This window comes from Lactuca sativa, chromosome 3, assembly GCF_002870075.4.
Source record: "Lactuca sativa cultivar Salinas chromosome 3, Lsat_Salinas_v11, whole genome shotgun sequence".
NCBI lineage: Eukaryota > Viridiplantae > Streptophyta > Magnoliopsida > Asterales > Asteraceae > Lactuca > Lactuca sativa.
This window is the reverse complement of record NC_056625.2, coordinates 79,278,781-79,300,954: the sequence shown is the minus strand read 5'-3', so window position 1 is coordinate 79,300,954 and position 22,174 is coordinate 79,278,781. Positions and strand designations below refer to the sequence as shown.

Below are 22,174 nucleotides of genomic sequence, written 5' to 3'. Positions count from 1 at the left end.
TTTGTAAAGAGAGTTCATTAGGAACATGCATTGGTGTGGTTTCAAGAAAATCAAGCTTTCAGGCTTCAACCTAATCATGTCACCTATTCACCATTGTTGTTGCACTCTCCGCTTGTGCAAATTTAGGATCACTTGGATTAGGCTTATGGACATCAACTTGTTTTGAAAAGGAAAATAATTTATAAGCGACAACTTTGGATAGATAATCCATATAACAGACATGCACTCAAGATTTGGTTGCACCAAATTCTCCCTTCAAGTATTTCACAGATGAAGTGACCTTCACTCGAGCTCTTACTGTCATACTGTGTGTTGTCATGAAAGCTTAAAACTTTTTGACTTCATGATACAAGATCTATAGAATAACCCCAAGAGAATTAAGCATTATAGATGTTTAGTTATTTATAGCTTTTAATTTATTAAATTGATTGCAATAATAATTTGGATAAACTTATATGATATTTTGAATGTTTATTAAAGATTAAAAGGTATAGATGATATTTAAATTTAGATTTATAGTAGAGATATAATAGTCGGTTGATATAAATAAAGATTTAAAATGATTATAAAATGCTTAAATTTTTTTAAAATGAGGATTTTGGGCAGTATGATATTTTGAAAGTTTATAAAAGACAAATATAATATTTAGAAATTAGATGATACAATATGATATTTTGATGTTAAGAATATATATATATATATATATATATATATATATATATATATATATATATATATATATATATATATATATATATATATATATATATATATATATATATATATATATAATTCTCCCTAAAAATTAATGAACGAGATTGTGTTATGATCGTATCAAGAACACTATCCTTGAAATGCAAATAGAAAACTATAATTGGTTAAAAAAACATAAATCAATACCATGAGGCAGTAAAAATATTAGCCAAAGTTAATAACAAGTTTTCCATTATGAATGGATTTCTCAACAGGTCCCTTATTACATGAGAACGCCATAAATAGTGATTACCAATATGTTTGAGTATTTTGTGCACCAAATGTCCCCATGTACAAATAAGGTTTTGGAGGCTAGTAAATGAAAAATAAAGATATAATTAATTAATCTGTAAGTGAGGAACCAACTAACTTTGATGGAGAAGACAAATAAGGTTTTGGAGGAATTTCCAATGATTCCAGGTCCCCTTCTAACATTTCTAACGCTTTTGTGATTGTTGGTCGGTTCAAGGGATTTGTTTGTATGCACCACAAGCCCACGATAATCATTTTTCTTGCCATCTCGTTTTCTTTATCGCTCATATTGCTACGTAGCCCAAGTTCTTCATCTAATTCGACCTTTTTATATATCCAATGAGGAAAGTATATTTCACTTGTATGATTATCTCGAACCTCAATATTTTTCCTCCCTCCAACCATTTCCAAAATCATCATCCCATAACTATAAACATCTGATTTATGGGATACCTGCCCGAAATTTCTAGAATATACTTCAGGAGCGATATATCCTGGTGTTCCTCTCATACGTGACATGGATATCATGCTTCTTTGCTCGGGGAATAGCTTGGCAAGGCCAAAGTCAGATATCTTGGGAGAAAAATCTTGATCCAAAAGAATGTTATGGGGCTTTATGTCAAAATGCAAGATCCGCGTATTACAACCAATATGCAAGTATTCTAAGCCTCGTGCAATCCCAATAGCTATCTCATGCAACTTTTCCCACCCAAGTTGGTTATTACTCGAAGAAGCTTGGTCATATATGAACTTCTCAAGTGATCCATTAGGCATGAACTCATAAATCAATGCCTTTTTATTGCCCTCGAAGCAAAATCCCACAAGGCTTACAATATTTACATGGGAAGTTTTACCAACACTTGCTACTTCATTTATAAAATCTTCATTGTTACCTTTCAATTTATTTAAAATCTTCACTGCAACTAAGTTTCCATTACTTAGCACTCCTCTATACACAAAACCAAAGCCACCTTGTCCAAGTTTGACTTGGAAGGAGCTTGTCATTTTCTTTACTTGCAAATACGAGTACCTTTTGGCAAGGAATTCATGATTTTTTAGAAAATTTTCCACATTACTAGAATTCTTTGTCTTTCTTCTTTGTTTAAGTTTCCATAAGAAACATAAGATTATAACAACCAATATTATCACAAATCCTACACAAAGAGCTGTATCAAACGATGAATGGTAAGTATGAAATTATTTATTGCTAAGATTAAAAAGGTTAGTGGAGTGAGCAAAAAATTGTGTATAATGAATTACCTGTGACAAGAATTACTTGTTTTTTGTTTGTGCTTCCTTGTTTTTTGCTTGTATCTCCTATATGCATAAGAAGCGAGTCAACTATCATATTATTGCAAAATTTAGAGTAAATTACACTAACTGTCTATTGTGCAAGTGTCAAAAGGTATATTCGGTCTTTATTTTCAAAAAATAACTTGAATTGTCCCTGGTATGTTTAAAACTTGCACGCTTCATCCCCAAAAGAAGATTTTCTTGCAGTTTTAGTATGTTCCAGATTTAAAATTACCATAATGCCCTTGTGTATTTATTTTTTAGTTAATCGAATAATATTTATTATTATTTATAATTTTAAAAAGAAAATAGATCCCACTCCCACTCCCACCACCCTCACCCTTTACCCTCACCACACCACACCACACCCATCCGTTATGCTTTCTCCACCTTTCTTTGTTCCTGCTCCGATTATCTTCTCCAACAACCCCAATTTGCACCTCCCACCTTTGGTTCCAAAATTCAAAATCAAAAATCTAAAACCCATAACCCACACATAGGCGGATCTAATATGTATCACGGGGTAGCCCGAGATACCCCTCAAAAAAAATTTAGTAGTATAATTTTTTTCGGAATTTTTTTTTCTTATTGGGAATGTCCCTTTACTTTGATCCTGAATCTGTCACTACCCATATAGTTTTAGAAATCCAAAATTGTTTTAGAATTAAGAGGATGTTTGAAATTACTTTTCAAATTGACTTTTTTTTGGACTTTTGGCTTTTCTGAAAAGCCAAAAAGTTTAAAAAGGTGTTTGACAATTTCAAAAGTCATTTTAGATTTACTTTTTGACAAGAAGAAAATGAGTTGTTTTAGAAGTCAGGAATTGGTGACTTTTGGCTTTTTGATTTTTGCTCTCTCAAAAGTTAATCCAAACACATCTAAAAAACCATTTTTAGAAAAAAAAACCCATAAATCCAAAAGTCCTTAAAATGACTTTAAAATGACTTTTTAGTTAAAAAACAATCCCAAACACCCTTAAAACCAAACTCAAAATCAACTTGAAATACAAATAGTTCCAGAAAATAAAAATGGCGGTGGATCTTTTTGAAAACCTGCAAAATCAGAAATCACCCATATATCTTTGTCTATTTTGCCATTCTCTCAGTATTGCACCAACACGGTTTTGGTTTCCAAATTAGAGCTTTTTGAAACCTAAAAAATAGTTTGATGATGGAGAAAAAACCAGAAAGAAGTTGACTATCGAGAAAACACAAGCAAAACCTAAACCCATCCGATTCCCTTCAGTGTACAACCCCCACTGGTCAATTTCTTCAAACCAATTCCTTAATCTTGTTGTTCAAGATCTTGTATCTGATCAATTTCAAGATTTAGGGTTCTTAGCATAGATTTAGGGAAAAAGGTTGGGGTAAAGGTAGATTTATCTCCCGATCTATAATACATGAGAAGAGACGAGGATGTTTTCTTCATGATCGGTAGGTTGTAAGAAAAATGGGCTAGGGAGAAGGGAATTGAAGGTGGGACGATGAAAGATAAGGTATAAAAGGGGGTAGGGTCCACTTCTATTGTTTTAATAAAAAAAAATTAAAATAATAATAGATAAATTATAACAAATAAAAAATAAATGAAAAAAGAAATCAATAAGGGAAATAAAGTCATTTCATGTTGGCATGGATGGAAATAGGGACCCAATGGTCTTTTGACATTGAAAGATGGATGATACATGTAACTTACTCTAAATTTTACATATGAATAGTTGTTGGTAAATATTAATAATCATTCTAATTTATTTTTCTAGAACCTTCGGGGTTTCAATCATGATACACTTAAAATATTACTAGTGTTCAATGCTTAGCCTTCCACATGGACACTATTCACTAGACATGGTAACATGTAGTACCTTCCATTGTGCATGATTTTGAGTAAAGACCAAAGATCCACCCATCATGTTAAAAATTTAGGTTTGTTAAAATGGGGTTAGTGGAGGGCGTAGAGTTCATAAATTATTTAACAAAAGAGTGCCACATTTTTTAAAGTGTATAAATTATCAAAGGGTTTCTAGTTTAGCAGTATCAAATGTGTTAGAATTTTGGGGTATAGAAATGCTTGGAAATTCTGAAAATCGTGTTGAACATTTTCAGATTAAAGTATTTGGGTGGTACTTTCAATCTTCTTTAATCAGATAAGACTAAAAGAGACAAGAATAGAGAATGTTTTGATGATGTTTCGTTATGTACCAGAAAAATGAGACCAAAAACGGATTTTAAGATCACTGTCTGAAAACTGTCATATGATAGTTTCAAACTGTTACAAACCACAAAAACGATCATAAAAAACGGGTATTTGGCTATAAGTCAAAATTGGGCCAATTCTCAAAAAGCCGGATTTCTATTGCATTTTTTATATAGTAACATAACCTATATAAAAAAACGGCTCGACCCCAGCTAGGGGCTCTGTCCCTTGGGCCCTGCTCCAAGGGGCGCTGCCTCTGGACCCCCTTTGGTTCAGGGGCAAAGCCCATAAATGACAGTGTACTTTGAAACTTAATTCAACTTAAACAAGTATGTACTCTACACCTTTCGTACTTGTTTAGTATTTATTAAGTCACTTTTGGTCAACAAATTAACCCCATTACACTTAAATAACATTATGATAACAAATCACCAACAAGTTGTTGCCCTCCATCTTAAGATTGAGGGTTCATGTCCTGTCTAGAACATAAATAATTTAAAAGAGTAGTTTATGAGTACATTAGATTTATCGTTCCAAAAAAATATCACATTTTATGACTAGTAATAAATGGATGTTTCAAGTGTATCTTATAATTTCATAAAAAACGACCAAAATAGAAATAATAGTAAATGGATGTTTCAAGTGTATTTTATAATTTCAAAAAAAACGAGAACAAAAAAGAAATAGAAATAGGTGGCCCTATACAGAAACAATGATACATAAAAGTAAATAAAACCTTAAGGAATTCATTAAGTGATTATTTATTTAGTTGTGTTAATTAATATATATACGTTAGCTAGTCAAGTGTTTAAAAAATAATATATGCATGAGTGCATGACATAAGCCACTAGTCATTTTGCAAAGGAAAAGACTTTACACTTACCAACTGGGCACGTATCCTTAACGTCGATCGAACTCGGGCAGAGACACCGGAACTGGGAATCAATCCATCCACACCTTCCTCCACTCTGCTCACACTGGTTACAACCTGGTGCAGACCAGCTCATCGTAAATCCCCTCTTCATTACCTCTGTATAATTTCCACCAACCACCACCTGATCACCGGGCACTTCCACCGGCGCCACAACAACGCTATTACAAAATTCCTTTGCCATTTCCAAATGTTCATCATCACCAAGCATTACCAACATAACATCTGGATCACAAGACCCAATCCTATACTCTGTCATATTATTTGGCACTTCCTTTGAACATTCCGTAAGAAAAATAAGCTCCGAAGTTAAACCGGCAGGAAACACCCCTACCAGCTGGCTATCAGAACCAAGTGTTATGTTTCTGATATCCAAGGGGCACGTGCTGGTTGGGGCATGAACCAACCGCATAGATTTTTGTTGGAAGTCAATATCGTTAACTGAGTAGTTAGTTCCAGATATGTTAAGAACTGATGGGAGGCCATTGAAGTTGCATTGGAGCTCGAAACCCGGGTACCCACAATACGATCTTTGTAAACCTCCAACGAAAAATGGATAGCTTATGTTTATATCGTTACCACAGTGTTGCGGGGCACAATCTTCATAGAGGGAACCCGAAAGAGACCCTATAAAAAGAACCAAAAAGATGTACAATAGACGTATGCGGTATTTCATTTGAGACATTAATTGAGGAAAATAATAAACATGGTAGATTATGAGGGAGATAATTGAAGAGATTTAGTGTGGCTGAACATGATATGTTTGACTTTGCGTCTACTTTTCCAATGTTGGAATGATTGAAATACTATAGTGTAAGGCAGTCGGAAAAGTCGTTTCATTTTAGTGCTAATTAGACTTGACTAGCTGAGAAATACCAACGAAATCGCAGATATCACATAATAGTCTTAAGTTTGAAAATGTTTGAGAAATTTTTGTGATCTTTTAACTCGAGACAAGCTGGTGAATCCGGACGCTTTGAACTCAGCGTGACGAACCAAAGTTGAAACTAAGGACGTATAGAGTTCAATGGATTGCCACATCATCTTTCTATAATCCATACAACTCTATTATTTTTTCTTTACAATGCATTCAACTCTACAAAGTTCAATAGAATGTTATAAAATATAATTTATAGTAAATATTTAAGAATTAAAACTTTTCTTTTTCCCATTGAAAAGTTCAATGGCCATTGAACTCCAAATCCATTGAATGCGAATGTGGCATCTCACAATGGTAGAGTTTCATCCATTGAATAACACATGGACTTACCACCTCATTCAACTCTCTCATTGAACTCACAATTATGGATGCTCTAATAGTGTACATGTTTATATATTATATGTAGGACAATGTAAATTGTTTATTTAATTCGTATAACGGTCCAAACTTTATAATCGTGTTATAATAAAAGAATATATTTTTTTGTTGTGTCACTCATTTACACCTACTAATTAATAATATGTCACTTGTCAATTTTTGTTTCTTATAATTTTGCAAAATGTTATTATACCTTCTATCCAATTTACATATTATCACTAATCTCCCTATTCTAATAAAAAATCTATTCTAATAAATGAAAATCTTTTTGCCATGTGTCACACTTTCATTGATTTGGCCACATGTCATTTTATAGTTAATTTCAATTAAATTTTTTTCTAGACAACATTTTGTGGTTGTTTCATTTTTATTGAATTTCACATAATATTTAATTACATGTATTAATTGCAATAAATATAATAATAGGTGCATTTCAATTTCATTAATTGTCTTTCTTTTAATTTCAAAATTTGTAAATTAAAGTCCATTAGTTTCTTTTGTTTATTTATCTAAATTATTTGTTAAAATTTAAAACAGAAAAAACACTTTAATTTTAATAATTTATTTTTTTTTAATTTTTTTATAAATTCAAAATTTTCAAATATTTAGAATTTCCTATTTAATTTTTTTAAATAAACCCATGTAATACATGAGTCTTACACATAGTTACATATATAACCACTAAATTTATGCATACTAAAATCACGAATTCCATTTTTTTTTTGTAATTATACCTGATTAAAAAAAAAACAGTTCGTACACCTTTATCTTCGAAATAAATTTTACATATTCATTTAAATCAATACTTATAATTTTACATAACTAATATATATATATATATATATATATATATATATATATATATATATATATATTAATAGTTTATTTAAAAAATTTATTAGTAATTATTAGTTTTTCTATGAAAGCTTAATTTATTTTGTAACAATGGTTCCCACGGGTTATAACCTAATATATATATATATATATATATATATATATATATATATATATATATATATATATATATATATATATATAAGTCTGTGTCTGCTCATACGTTATTATTCGTATATGAATATGATGGTTGGTGGCAGTGGCAGTGGTGGTGTCGGTAGGTGGCAGAGGTGTTGATGACGATGACGAATATTCATATTAAATAAGTATATACTTAATCATATATGAATAAGTACATTCATATATGAATATATAAGTATATTCATATATGAATAAATATGTATTTATTCTCAAGTGATTATTCATATATGAATATGGTGGTTGTGTTGGATTAGGTGTCTAAGCCAATAACTAAATTGGTATGTACTTAAATTATTAACAAAGTCCTTTTGGTGTAATGTCTAAGATATATCAGGTATTGTATTGCCTTTTATTCAATTTATGATTATCAAATGTTGGGATTTTTGGGGTGGAGCGTACGTTGGGCGTATAGGGGGTAAGCACGGTGTACACATATGAGGCGCGGATCAGGGGACTGCCATGCGTATGCTGGGCATACCCATGCAAACGCTGGGCGTAGGGCAACCAGATGCAAACCCTAAATTTTAGGGTTTGCGCCCTATTTAAACAACTTATAACCTTCAAAATCCTTATCCTCTCAGCCTCCCTTGTCCTCTCAGTGCCAAACTCGAACCTTAACCCCATTGCATGTATTTTGAGCTCACTTTGAACATTTTGGTGGTTTTGCAGAAGAAGGAGCTTGAAGGAGGAGCAAGAGCTTGGAGAAGGCTTGTAGATCTAGAAGTTTGGCATAATTTATGACTCATTAGAGGTATAAAGCTCTAAACTTGATCATTCCTTGCTTAGATCAAGTTTTGGGGTGTTTTATGTCACATTTTGGTCCCACACTTGAGGTCCTTTAAGTTTTAAAAGATTATGTCCAAATGAGCTGTCCTTTTTGGTTCTTGAAGGTGTTTAGAACCATAAAAATTTGATCTTGATGGTTAAGCCACAACCATGCAGGTGTTAGATGGTCACAAAGTATGTTTAAGGACTTAAATCATGTCTTAACCCCCATCCATTCATGCAAAGACATAAAGTTTATAACTTTATGGTTTAGGACATCTTAAAAGACCTGGATCTATGTTTTGGACGTTAAGACTTAATGGATTAAGTCACAAAGGAAGTTCTAAGGAAAGTGACCAGTACGTTGGGCGTACCTCTGGGTACGCTATGTGTACTGGGTCAACCTCCCCAAAGCGGTCAAGAGTCGCGTACGCTAGACAGAATGGTTAAATGAGTTTTTGGGCTTTTGGTGATTGGGCCTGGATTTGTGGGCCTCATGGTCTATTGTGGAGTAAGGCTCAGGCCCTAGGACTGGGATTTATGGTGGTCTGTTGGGCCTTATTAGGCTTTATTGGGCCTTAAAGTTTAAAGTAATGGACTTGGGCCTTAAATTTATTATGGATTAGGCCTCAGGGAAAAGGCCCATTAGGGTAAGGACTAAGGAACCTTTCCTTAGGGAATGAATTAGAAGTTGGGCCATAAGGGAGTCGTACTTGGCCCAATAACTAACTAAGGGACTTACTATGTTTTAGGGAAAGGAGTCCCAAGCCATCCAATGAGTACAATTACGACACACACAATTGAGGTGAGTTACCTTCCTGTAGGAAAGGGTCGAAGGCACCAATGCCGACCCTGTAGTAGTTGTTTGTAGTAGAGATGATTGTCTTTGTGATAATTTTCTGGTATGCCACTATATGTTATGTTTTACGTGCTTATTTGCTACGATGTTATGTGGTAGTGATAGGGGGAGAAATAGACCCTGTATCCGGTTGAAATAGACCGAATGGGAGGCCAACACCCAGATATGCTCGGCAGTATCCGGTTGAAATAGACCGAAGGGGAGGCCAACACCCAGATATCCTCGGCAGTATCTGGTTGAAATAGACCAAAGGGGAGGCCAACACCCAGATATGCTTGACAGTATCCGGTTGAAATAGACCGACGGGGAGGCCAGCACCCAGATATGCTTGGCAATGCATTGTTGTATGGTATGTGGTATGATGGGGGAACTCACTAAGCTTTGTGAGTTTTTCAGTTTTGGTTTTAGGTACTTCTTCCTCAAAAGGAAAGGAGCCGACATGATTACAACGCATCACACCATGGTTTTTCGCACATGAGATCTTTGGGAGTTATATTATGATGTTGTTTTACTATGACATGTTTTGATTAGTGACATATTGGTCTTTGTTATGGGATGATATTATGAATGTTTTTGAACTATTGGTTTTATAATTGCTTAATTAAAAATAAAAATTTTGGTCTTGAATTTTGGGATGTTAGAGGCCAGCACCCAGATATGCTTGGCAGTATCCGGTTGAAATAGACCGAAGGGGAGGGCAGCACCCAGATATGCTTGGCAATGCATTATTGTATGGTATGTGGTATGATAGGGGAACTCACTAAGCTTTGTGCTTACATTTTTCAGTTTTGGTTTCAGGTACTTCTTCCTCGAAAGAAAAGGAGTCGGCATGATTGCAACGCATCACACCATGGTTTCCGTATATGAGATCTTTGGGAGTTATACTCTGATGTTGTTTTACTATGACATGTTTTGATTAGTGACATATTGGTCTTTGTTATGGGATGATGTTATGAATGTTTTTGAACTATTGGTTTTATAATTACTTAATTAAAAATGAAATTTTTGGTCTTGAATTTTGAAATGTTACAAGTTGGTATCAGAGCCTTGGTTTGAGGGATTCGTACACACCTTCGGGGGTGTCTAGACACAAATTGAGGGTTTAAGAGATTTTTACAAGATAAATAATTTTTCTAAAATGTAAATAAGGTTTTTAAATGAAGAACAAGGTGTGTGATGCGTGCAATCGACTTTTAATCTCTAAAAGGAGATCTGAAACTATTTTTTGTAGTTATTGTTGTTGTACATCTATTTTTATATAGTGATTGTTGGTTTAAACAATTTCTAGTGTAATATATAAGCGTTATGTGTAGTGATGTTTGATAAATTATATAGTTGATTTATATAACTGATTTCTTGAGCCTTTATTCAAATTTTTACCTATAGTATATATGTGGGCTCAAAGATTATAAATATTAGAAAGTTGAAAGTAATGTATATAATCGACATGTTTTATGTGTCTTTTTTACTTCTTTCATGATTATCATGTGAGATTTTGTGTTTTTATTAGTTTAACTGGGAAGAACAAAATGCCTAAATATGGTTATAAAAGAGAAGTTGAAGTCCTTGGATTGATAGTGTCTTTGCAAAAGATTTTGGATTTTAATTGACATATTAAATATTAATTTTGAGTTTATTTTAGGTAATTGATAGATATAAATGATTTTCAGTAGTGGCCCAACTGGTCGGACCAGTCTAAAAAACCAGAAAAACCGAATGATGTAACAATTACATTATCATTGATTTTAATATATTAAAAATACAAAAAATATATTTTTTTTAAATTCTCGGTTTTTAATGGTTCTAGCTACCAGATTGGTTTTTTCGGTTTCACTTGATGAACGGTTTTTTTTGGCTTGTAAGACATGTTCCCGGTTGAACTGACGGGTCCGCTTCGGTTTTCAAAATATGACATAATACTATCAAAAACTTATAACTTAAAATGGCATGCATTTCCTTTTTAACATAAATACTAATAATATACATAAAATAATTAACCAAAGATATTTGAAATGAATATATTACTACGTTTATTTACCAACAATGGTGACAAGTAATCAGACTTCGATAAAAAATGAGGGGATTCTTACAAAAATAACATCAATGTGTATTTTTAAAAAGTATTATTAGATCAAAAAGTATAATTATATCCAATAGATTGACTTTCCAGATGGATGAGGTTTCATTAGACTCATACGGTAACGGTAAGAGTTATATAAAATTGCAGAATTAATATTAGAAACCTAAGTTATCCATGTCGGATCATTCAAAAAGGGGATACAAACAAAGAGAGTGAAAGTCGAACACAGGACTAATCAACTTTGAGATATTGGTGTTTACTGTTGCAACATGTAGCTATGTTAGTAAAGTTCTAATTATATCTTTTATGGATTTTACACCGTGATTTGTTATTGTATATGAGATAATATTGTTACGGAATATCGGCCCATCAAATGGTTTGTGTAACGTCACCCGATTGATATGTGAAAGTTTTCAGCACAATGTCATTGATGTCGAAATAGCTGTTCATCAACATGCTGGAAAGATGGTATTTTTCAAGGATTCCCTTATGTCCATCTAAAGATAACATGTTCTCATTCAAGCTTTCAAGCTGAAGAGAAAACAACCAATAAAATTCAGAGAGAAACAATTCCAAATGTAAGTATTTGCCTTTCAGACATAGTTTCTCGCATGACCAACTTTATGTGACATTAACCAGAGGGATATCACGTGCCAATATAAAAGTATTAGTGAACCCTGAAGAAAAATTCAGCGACAGTGAATTTTATATATAAAATATGGTGTATAAAGAAGTGTTGCATGATTAATAATACACAATCAAGTGTAAAACTATTACTTAGTTTTGATTAGTGGGTTAATTTGCTAAATGAAAAAAAACCTTAAAAAAGTACGTACTTTCCTTAATCGTGATCACATTCCTGATTCACATCATTCCATCATCGAGAAATCGCAACCAACTTAAATCAAATGATAGAAACTGGAATCGCAATTCAGGGAGTTCAAAAAATATTGCAATTCACAACGAATCGAAATCAAAAAATCGTGATCACATTCCTGTTTCCCCTGTTTTTTTTGTTCAGACGACTGTAATTCACAATGAATTGAAATCAAAAATCGTGATCACATTCCTGCTTCCCCTGTTTTTTTTTGTTTAGACGACTTCCAAGTAAGTCATTTCTCCTCGCCTACTACTCTATCGTCTGTTTTTTGTATCAACTAATTGTGTAGTTTCAAGGTTTGTATTTTTTATTATCAATTGGAATGGTTTGCAATTCATACAAGTATACTAAGTTTACAAAATTATTTGTAGTCCTTAATTTCAAAATTTTGGTCCTGAGTGCGGTCGCTAATGCTGCATCTTTTTTTTTTTTATTTTTTATTTTTTATTTTTTTTTATAATTAATGTTGAAGACATATACTTCATTGCTAAAAACAGTTTGATTGGTTATAGCTGGTTTAGGCAATTCATTATTTTAAAGAGCTAACTTCATGGTGCCTCCTAAAGTCTTTGTTGTGGGTTAACTCGGATGAACTTGATCCAACTTATTGCAAACAATGAAAAATTGATAATAAAAAGCAACAGACAAATTGAATATGAAGTCATTGGTTGTAATGTATTTTAACGAATGATTTTTTTTCTATTCCGAGTTGTAATGTATTTTACGAATGTTTTTTTTTTCTGCTGCAATTCCATGGAAGCCAATTAAGGTAATTCATACAAATTGCAATTGGTTGTTAATGTGTTTTTTATGTATAATGTTTCCATTATATTCAATATAAAACAATTTGGTGTTAATCTTTTATTTGGAAATGTGCAACGTTGTCTATTGTAGATCATAATGAGTGAATCCGAAGCAACTAATCAAGCTATAGAACCATATATAACCGAAGATATTGACACAAATGATTACGTGGAAGCAACATATGAATGTGAGAAAATAAATAGTATCGGTGAGAACATTGAATTTAACGAAGATGAAGTTAACGATGAAAGTATACTGGGAAAGGTTTTTGATACACCCGAAGATGCCTATACATTTTATAATGCTTATTCATTTTTACATGGCTTTGGTATACATAAAGATGACACAATTAAAAATCCTAAAACAAATGAGCCTTTTCGGAAGATATATGTATGCAACAAAGAAGGTTTCAAAAGGATGGACAAAAATGCTTCAAGTGAAAATGAGAAAAAACGTCGTAGAGATTTTAGAACTGGATGTAAAGCAAAGCTTCGAATAACAAGACAAGAGGATGGGAAATGGTTGATAGACTCGTTTAATGACACACACAATCACGAATTGACCATGACACCTACGAAGGTGACGAAGCATCGATCTCATAGCAGTTTACACCGTTCAATAAAAGGTAAATACATTATGATGCAATTTGGTGAAGCAGGGTTGAAACCTTCTCAGATTAAAAAGGCTGTTAATACAATGAAAACCTCAAATGTAGCTGATGTAACTTCAAAGCAATGTGCCGATGTTCTATCTGAGCATCGAAAACAACATAGAGGAAAGGAGTTCTATGGAATTATAAAACAATTTCAAGATAAAACATTAGTGGACAGTGACTAGTATTTTGTCATGGATATGTCTGATGATGGGTACCCTAGAAATATCTTTTGGACTGATGGTAGACCAAAAGATGCCTATAAAAAATTCAGAGATGTTGTTGTATTTGATGTCACTTATATAACTAACAAATTCAAGATGCCTTTTGCTCCCTTTACTGGGGTGAATCATCATGGATCATTGCTTGAAAACGAAAAGGAAGAGACATTTGAATGGTTATTTGAACATTTCCTTAAATGTAAGTTTGGCAAGTATCCGAAGGCAATTATTACCGATCAAGACAAAGCTATGCGCAATGCAATAAAAAAAGTGTTTCCAAATACTCGACATCGATTTTATTCATGACATATCAGGAAGCATGAAACTAAGCACCTTCGATCGTATGTTTCCCGTTATCGTGATTTTAAAGAGACGCACAAACAATCGGTAAATAGTGACACCATTAAACAATTTGAAGCAACATAGGAAGATATACGTATTAAGTATGAACTAGATAGAAATTGTTGGCTTAGTGACATGTATAACCAATGTATACATTGGGATAAACCCTTCTTGAAGGATATTTTCTTTGCTGGTACGACCACAACCGGACGAAGTGAGAGTATCAATTCATTTTTTTAATTGATTTGTTAACTCGAGAACCATGTTGAATGAATTTGTTGTACAATACCACAAATTAGTCGAGTCACGAAGGGCTGCCAAAGAAGATGAAGACTTCAAGACTAAGAACTTGAGACCGGTTCTTTCTTCAGTGCATCGAATCGAAACAAAAGCAGGTCAATTTTATACTAGAAAGATGTTTGATACTTCAAAACTGGGTAGTGTTAGTATCAGACTCGGAGAAATAAATAATAAAAACGGAGTTAGTGCCTACACATTATTTTGTGTTCGTTTGAATTTTACTAAACTAATTGAACAAGCAAGGGACTCCCCTTCAGAGATACAAAAACTCAATACGTTATTGATAAGTCTTTTAGATGAACAAACAAATAAAAAAAATCTATGTCTTTGGAGAATGCATCTCAAAGTTCTTGTATGGGAGTTTCGCAAGTAGATATGATGTCACAGTTATCTATCTGTGATCCGCTTGGTCCAACAACTACAAAAGGGCGTCATAAACTTGCAAGTAGAATAAAGTCTTCTTTAGAAGCCCCTAAAAAACGAATATGCTCTTACAATGGTATATTGTGAAGAAAACAAAATTATGAGGGTATTTTGTGAAAAAAACAAAATTATGAGGGCATTTTGTGAAAAAAATGAATGTACGATGATATTTTGTGAAAAAACGAAATTATGAGGTTATTTTGTGAAAAAAACGGAAGTACGATTGTATGTTGTGAAAAAACAAAATTATGAGGGTATTTTGTGAAAATAACGGAAGTATGATGGTGTTTTCTATAGAATGCATGGAGTGAAACTAACCCTCAAGACCACATTTTTATGACTCAAGAGCCCTCATAAGGTCTAAAAGGACGACTTATTGGGTCAAGAACATGACATGCTCAAGAATCACCATATTTGGGATGAAAAGTTTCTTAAAGGAAGAAGTGTCTAGATCTACAAGATAGAGTTATCAAGTTGTGAACTTTATACCTCCTAGAGATTGCTAACAAGAAGGACATCTCATATCTAAGATGCTTCCAAGCTCCAAGCTCTTCTCACCACCTTCTTCTTCTTTAATAACACTTCTAAAATACTCCAATGGGATCAAAATGTACTCTTCTCACTTAGGGTTTGTTTGGGGTCATTTTACACAGCGGGAGGCTGATGAAGAAATGAGACATGAAGCTATAATGGGGTTTATATATGGACCAAACCGTAGAATTTTGGGGTTTGCACATTCTTCACGTACGCCCTACTTCCGAGGTGTATGCGTAGCATACTAGGGCGCGGCCTAGTACGCCTAGCATACACAGGGTACACTCAACGTACTACTTCAGGATGGAATTACCATATTGCCACTATGGGCCAATTTGCAATCAATTCAAACCCAAGAGCTAAAATCCAACATGATTCCAAAATAAGATTGAAATTGAAGTTACCTTGATATCGAGATGTTACAATTATGTTGACGTTTTTAAAATCGCATGTATTCCAAGGACATGAAGAGTCGGAAGCTTGCATTACCGGAACAAAAATCGTGAAATCGCGATCTCCTATCGACCAGTGATGCAGTTTTATTAAGTTGCCTACTATTTAAGGCATCAGATTATTGTAAACATTAAATATCATTGAAATCTATTTTTCAATATTAACACATTCACTATTTATGTTATCTTTTGTACTGTTCAATGTATGTTCAATCACTGTGATCCATGACTACACCGCATAGCCTTGTGTTTCTGCCGTCGACCGGGGTTGTGATAGACAGGGAGCTGGTGAATCCAACTGAATATAGAAGAATCATGGGAAGTTTAAGGTACCTAATCCACACACCCATCCCTATTTTTCCTTTGTGGTTGGTGTAGTTAGTTGTTTCATGGAGAAACCAACTACAAAGCATCTCAAGGCAGTGAAAGGCGTCCTCAGATATGTAAAAGGTATTGTGGACTATGGTTTAGTCTACTCGAAAGGAAAGAATGAAAATATCATTTATGGTTACTCTAACATCGATTTGGCAATAGATGTGAATGATAGAAGAAGTACATGGTGGTATGGCATTCTAAATCAACGAGAATCTTGTCACATGGGCATCTCAGAACCAATGGTGTGTAGCCCTATCCTCATACGAAGCGGAGTTCATAGTTGCGACCATGGAAACCTACCAAGCGATATGGATATGTCGTCTTCTTGAAGAGATAACCCGACAACCAGTAGCCACATTGATAATAAGTTTGCATTAGACCTCATGAAAAACCTCGTGTTTCATGGGCGCAACAAATACATTGATACCCGATTTCAATTTATTAGAGTGTGTGTGGAGAATGGAGAAGTAAGAGTGACTCATGTTTGCAACAAAGAACAAAGAGCTGACATATGCACAAAGGCAACGACACAAGTGAAGCATAAGGAAATGCGAGAGCTAACTGGTTTAAAAAAGGTAATAAATTCTGGATTAGGGGGAGAATATTGTCATAATCCAGATTTCATTGAATGTTTTATTTACTTCATGTTTTATTTACTATTTTACCAATTCTAGGAGGTTAAATAATTCAAAGCTATGTTGGATATAGGATCTGGTAATGGGTAGGTATTGTTTCCTTATTTTATGGGATTTTCTTAGTTCAAATAGGCAACGTGTTCTCCCTTTTCTTTTTTTATGAATAAAACTACTGAATAAAGCTTGTGTCTTCAGGGTAAAAGCCTTCAGTGTTCGATGCCATCAGAAGCCATTTTTATTAGCCTTCCACTAGCATTTGATAACGTTTTACAAACAAAGGGATATGTATCTACAGTGATATAGAAAAGCAACAAGTAGTTCTAGTTTAATTTAATGACAAGTATTTTCCATTGACAAAATTGATCCTGCTGCTACACCAACACAGTCTCAGAGATATAGTAATTGCTTATACGATAAATTAACATCCTTTCATTTTGATGTAGTGTACTATGCGTACAATAATGCACTTAAAAAATTAATGATTGAAGTTTTATTATGAACTTATAATCATATCCAGACCAAGATATGTGTGTCCTTGAACCACAGATTGACAAAAACTATTTATGGTAAAGAAAATGTGGAAATATAAACAGTGCAATGATGAAGTAACAAATAAACCAAAATCATGAATAACTTTTCAATTATGAATGAATTTTCAAACCTTCTCCCTTATTACATGACACTCGCCATATATAATAATTGCTAATAGGCTTGGGTATTTTGTGCACCACAAGTCCCCAGGTACAAATCTATGATTTATAACCACATGAAAATATACTTGAGTAAATGAGCATTAATGATCTAGCTAATCTGTAATTGAGGAAGCACCCAACCTTGATGGAGAAGACAAATAAGGTTTTGGAGGAATTTCTAATGATGCCAAGTCCCCTTCTAACATTTCCAATGCCTTCGTGATTGTGGGTCGGTTAACGGGATTAGTTTGTATGCACCACAAGCCCACTATAATCATTTTTCTTGCCATCTCATTTTCTTCATTGCTCATACTTCTATGTAGTCCAAGTTCTTCATCAAATTCAACCTTTTTGTAAATCCAATGAGGAAAGTATATTTCACTTGTATGATCAACTTCTGCCTCAATATTTTTCCTCCCTCCAACCATTTCCAAAATCATCATCCCATAACTATAAACATCTGATTTATGGGATACCTGCCCGAAATTTCTAGAATAAACTTCAGGAGCAATATATCCCGGTGTTCCTCTCATATGTGACATTGATATCATGCTTCTTTTCTCAGGGAATAGTTTGGCAAGCCCAAAGTCAGATATCTTGGGAGAAAAATCTTGATCCAAAAGTATATTATGGGGCTTTATGTCGAAATGCAAGATCCGTGTGTTGCAACCAATATGCAAGTATTCTAAACCCCGAGCAATCCCCAAAGCAATCTCATGCAACTTTTTCCACCCGAGTTGGATATTATCTGAAGAAGCTTGGTCATGTATGAACTTCTCAAGCGATCCATTAGGCATAAACTCATAGATCAATGCTCTTTTATGGCCCTCGAAGCAAAATCCCACAAGACTTACAATATTTACATGGGAAGTCTTGCCAACACTTGCAACTTCGTTTATGAAATCTTCGCCTTTACCCTTTAATTCACTTAGTATCTTCACGGCCACCAGGTTTCCGTTCCTTAGCACCCCTCTGTACACAGAACCAAAGCCGCCTTGTCCTACTTTGACTTCAAAGGTGTTTGTCATCTTCTTTACTTGCAAATAAGAGTACCTTTTTGCGAGAAACTCATGATTTTTTAGAAAATTTTCCACATTAACATAGCTCTTAGTACTTCTTCTCCTTTTGAATTTCCTTATGAAGCATAACATTATCACAACCAAAATTGCCCCTAATCCTATACAAAGAGCTGCATTAAATAATGATTTAAAAGCCTTAAATTAGTTATTTTTGAAACTGAAAAGCTAAGTCGGGTGAACGAAAGGTGTGTATGTGATAACTTACCCGTGACAATAATCACTGGTAAATTTTCTTTTGTTCCTACATGGACAAAAACCCAGTCAAGCTATCATATTTTAATAAAATTCAACATATTGATTAGCTGTTGATTATTTATTCTAAATTTAAACTGTTATCACCATAACTCAATTTTATTAGCTTTATGTGTTCATCATTTTGTATGTTGCCTTATGAACCCTAGAAACCTCGCTACCCTCCTAGGAATAGTTAACTTTTTGACTTTAGGAATGTGGCCACAAATTTTTGGTTTTAAAACATAGGCCGCAAACTTTTGGTTTTAGGACTTTGGCCACAAGACTTTTGTATGTTGTCAGGTTTGGTCTCTGTATAAGAAATAAATCGCAAAAAACCGGCCCTATAATTTTCATAAAAGGTTCATGTGCAGTTTTTCTTACAGAAATGACCCACATGTTTAAAAAAAAAAAATACAAAATGGTCACTTTATAATATAAAATTTATAGATTACAGAAATGGTCAATATGTTTAAAAAAATTGCAAAAAATGTCTCTGCCAATAGAAAAGTTATAGATTACATCTCCCCAAAGCGGGGTAATTTAATATATTTTAAAAGTCAATGTCAATGGATGTTTTTACCGACAATTTGCACCAATTTTGTAAAATGATATTTTCTACTCTCTACTTTTTCAAATACTTCGTAAAATGGCATTTTCCACCGGTCTACGTTTTAAAAATGTCATTTTCACTCATTCGACTTTGAACTTTGTAAAATGTCACTTTTACAACCTTCATTTTCTAAACATTTGTGTTTAGCCCTCATAGTATATATAAATTTAAGTTTGTCTACGTTTGTAATTTTTTTTACGTTTTCATGTTTATTTTTATGTACGTTTCTTATGTATATTCAAGTCACATATAATGTGTTTTCTATTGTCTCAACTTTCATTCGTTAACTTAAAAAACATTTACTCACTTATTTTTATGTACGTTGTAAATTCGATTTTCTTTACGTTTCGACGTAAATTTATGTGTACATTTTCATGCTTATTTTTAGGTATGTTTTCTACATATGACTTTGATCATATATAGTCATACGTTTTCATATGACGGTATAAATTGAAGTTAGTCATGTAAACCCAAAATAATAGCATGATGTACCAAAAAGTCCCTAAAACCAAACTTCTATCGACATTGGATGAACACGTTTGCGACTCCCACAAAGCGGGGAGGGGTCAACTTCTAGTTAGAAATAAATACTTAAATAACTAGTTTATACATTCCAAAACTATATTATGTGCATAGAAATCAGTTAAACACGATAAAGGAAATAATTAAAAAATAAAACTTTACCTATCATTTATCAAATATTCAATAAAAATATGAAAAACAAGGAAAAAACTTAAACACCTATTTTGTGATTCTGGAATAGACTAAAACACGGTCCAGTCAATAGTATCTTTAAAATCCGGTCGAATCGAAACAGTTCAACTAACATCAGTTTTATGTCTATTTTTAAATCAAAATGAACCAGTCGGTTTTTACAAACAACAAGTTGAATCCATTGAACATGTTAAATTGAATAAAAACACATGAAAATAAAACATTTTGCATAACAAACATTGGTGGTCTTTTTACATCTATTTAGACTTCTCTTAAATTAAATAAAAACACATGATAAATGTTATGAAGTTTTTTGATACGTTTGTATTCATCTAAAACTATAATTTTATTTCGATATTATATTTTATTTCATTTTTAATGTATGTGGATTGATGTAAAACTTATGGATATGTTTTTTCTTAATTTATTTGGTGTGATCTATCACTAGTTTTTATAGGTATTTCTAATGTTCGAACTTATGTATACAGGAAATTAAAATGAAAATAGAAAAAATAATAATAATAGAAACCGGGTTAACCTGCCAATTGACCCGACGGTGATCATCTTTGTTCAATTAAAAAATTAATTTTTAAACATCGGTGAAAACATGATATAGCATTGCTAAAATTGAAAAGTAAAATAATGTCGTAAAGTGAACATATAACAGTGGCCGGTGGGTGATGCATTATTGTTTGGGAGGTGAGTTTTATTTATGTTTTTTATTTATCTTATATAAAACAAAATATTTTAACTTTTTTATACTAGTATCACATTCCTACGTTATTTATTAGTCGTATGTGAAATTGAGACAAGTTGATTTTATACCAAAAATGAAAGTTCTTACCAGTCCGGCAACTCACCATATGGGGCCTATCGCGACAAAAACAACGAAATCCGAAAGTAATCTGATTGAACCCACACCTACCACCGCTGCTCTCACAAACACCACAATCCGCCGCAAGCCAATGCAACACGAACCCCCTTTCCACCACCTCCGGGTAGTTATCACCGTCAACGACCTGACTCCTCCCTTCTTCGCCACTCAATTCTACCAGCGTCTCCACAACCTTACGACCATACCCACAACTTGTCGTTACATTTCTCAAATTCATATCATTAGCAAGCATCACCACCTCATTACTTTCCTCACAGGATCGTATTCTATACCTTTTCAGATTCACCGGCAATACACTCGAGCAGTTCGAAATCAAAATGAGTTTCGTAGTAGAAACATTGTCTATCCGGAATCGGTTAGGATCGAGCGTTATGTTCCTGATCTTCGAGGGACAGGATTCAGTTTGATTCGGCAAAATCGCCGCGTCTTGGAGACGGAGGGAACTGTTTTTGTATTGAATATCTTTAACAATGAAGTCGTTTTCTGCGATCCGAAGAATTGAGGAGCCATTGCTGCAGCGGAGCTCAAATCCGGGGTAACCACAAGAGGAATCATGTAGTTCGTTGATGAAAAATGGATAAGTAACTTTACGCCCATCTCCACAGTCTTTTGCAACACAAGCTTCGTACCTGGGATCCCAACTGAGCGATTGGTTAAGAAGTAGGAAAATGGTGAAGACAAGGGTGTGTTTTTTCATAATCTTTGTAAGAGATCTACACAGATGTTTTGTCCGAATCTCGATAGATAGATGGGGGTATGATGGAAGTTTGGTTTAATGAGGATTGAATATACCGGGCCTCGTGGTTGTGCGTTTTCACTTTTTGACTTTAATTTTTTTGACTTGAAAACAATTTTT

General features: G+C 33.5%; 3 protein-coding genes across 5 annotated transcripts; 1 reads left to right on the top strand and 2 right to left on the bottom strand.

Moving 5' to 3' along the window:
- Positions 1–930: 930 nt before the first annotated feature.
- On the bottom strand, positions 931–6,172 carry LOC111904533 (LEAF RUST 10 DISEASE-RESISTANCE LOCUS RECEPTOR-LIKE PROTEIN KINASE-like 2.7). Its single transcript, XM_023900283.2, has 3 exons — positions 5,372–6,172; positions 2,266–2,322; positions 931–2,171 (listed from the first exon to the last, which is right to left on the bottom strand). The coding sequence occupies exons 1-3, from the start codon at positions 6,102–6,104 to the stop codon at positions 1,096–1,098; spliced, it is 1,866 nt and encodes a 621-aa protein (XP_023756051.2). The 5' UTR covers positions 6,105–6,172; the 3' UTR covers positions 931–1,095.
- Positions 6,173–13,256: 7,084 nt separating this feature from the next.
- LOC111904594 (protein FAR1-RELATED SEQUENCE 5-like) lies at positions 13,257–13,997 on the top strand. The gene has a single exon (XM_023900343.1). It carries the CDS (start codon positions 13,257–13,259, stop codon positions 13,995–13,997), a length of 741 nt encoding a protein of 246 aa, XP_023756111.1.
- Positions 13,998–17,707: 3,710 nt separating this feature from the next.
- On the bottom strand, positions 17,708–22,174 carry LOC111904532 (LEAF RUST 10 DISEASE-RESISTANCE LOCUS RECEPTOR-LIKE PROTEIN KINASE-like 2.1). 3 transcript variants are annotated; one of them, XM_023900281.3, is made up of 3 exons: positions 21,268–22,174; positions 19,071–19,106; positions 17,708–18,963 (listed from the first exon to the last, which is right to left on the bottom strand). In XM_023900281.3, the coding sequence occupies exons 1-3, from the start codon at positions 22,013–22,015 to the stop codon at positions 17,900–17,902; spliced, it is 1,848 nt and encodes a 615-aa protein (XP_023756049.1). In that variant the 5' UTR covers positions 22,016–22,174; the 3' UTR covers positions 17,708–17,899. The 3 variants fall into 3 exon arrangements, with proteins under 3 accessions (XP_023756049.1, XP_023756048.1, XP_023756050.1); XM_023900280.3 differs by having other exon boundaries at positions 17,708–18,975; positions 21,268–22,168; XM_023900282.3 differs by lacking the exon at positions 19,071–19,106.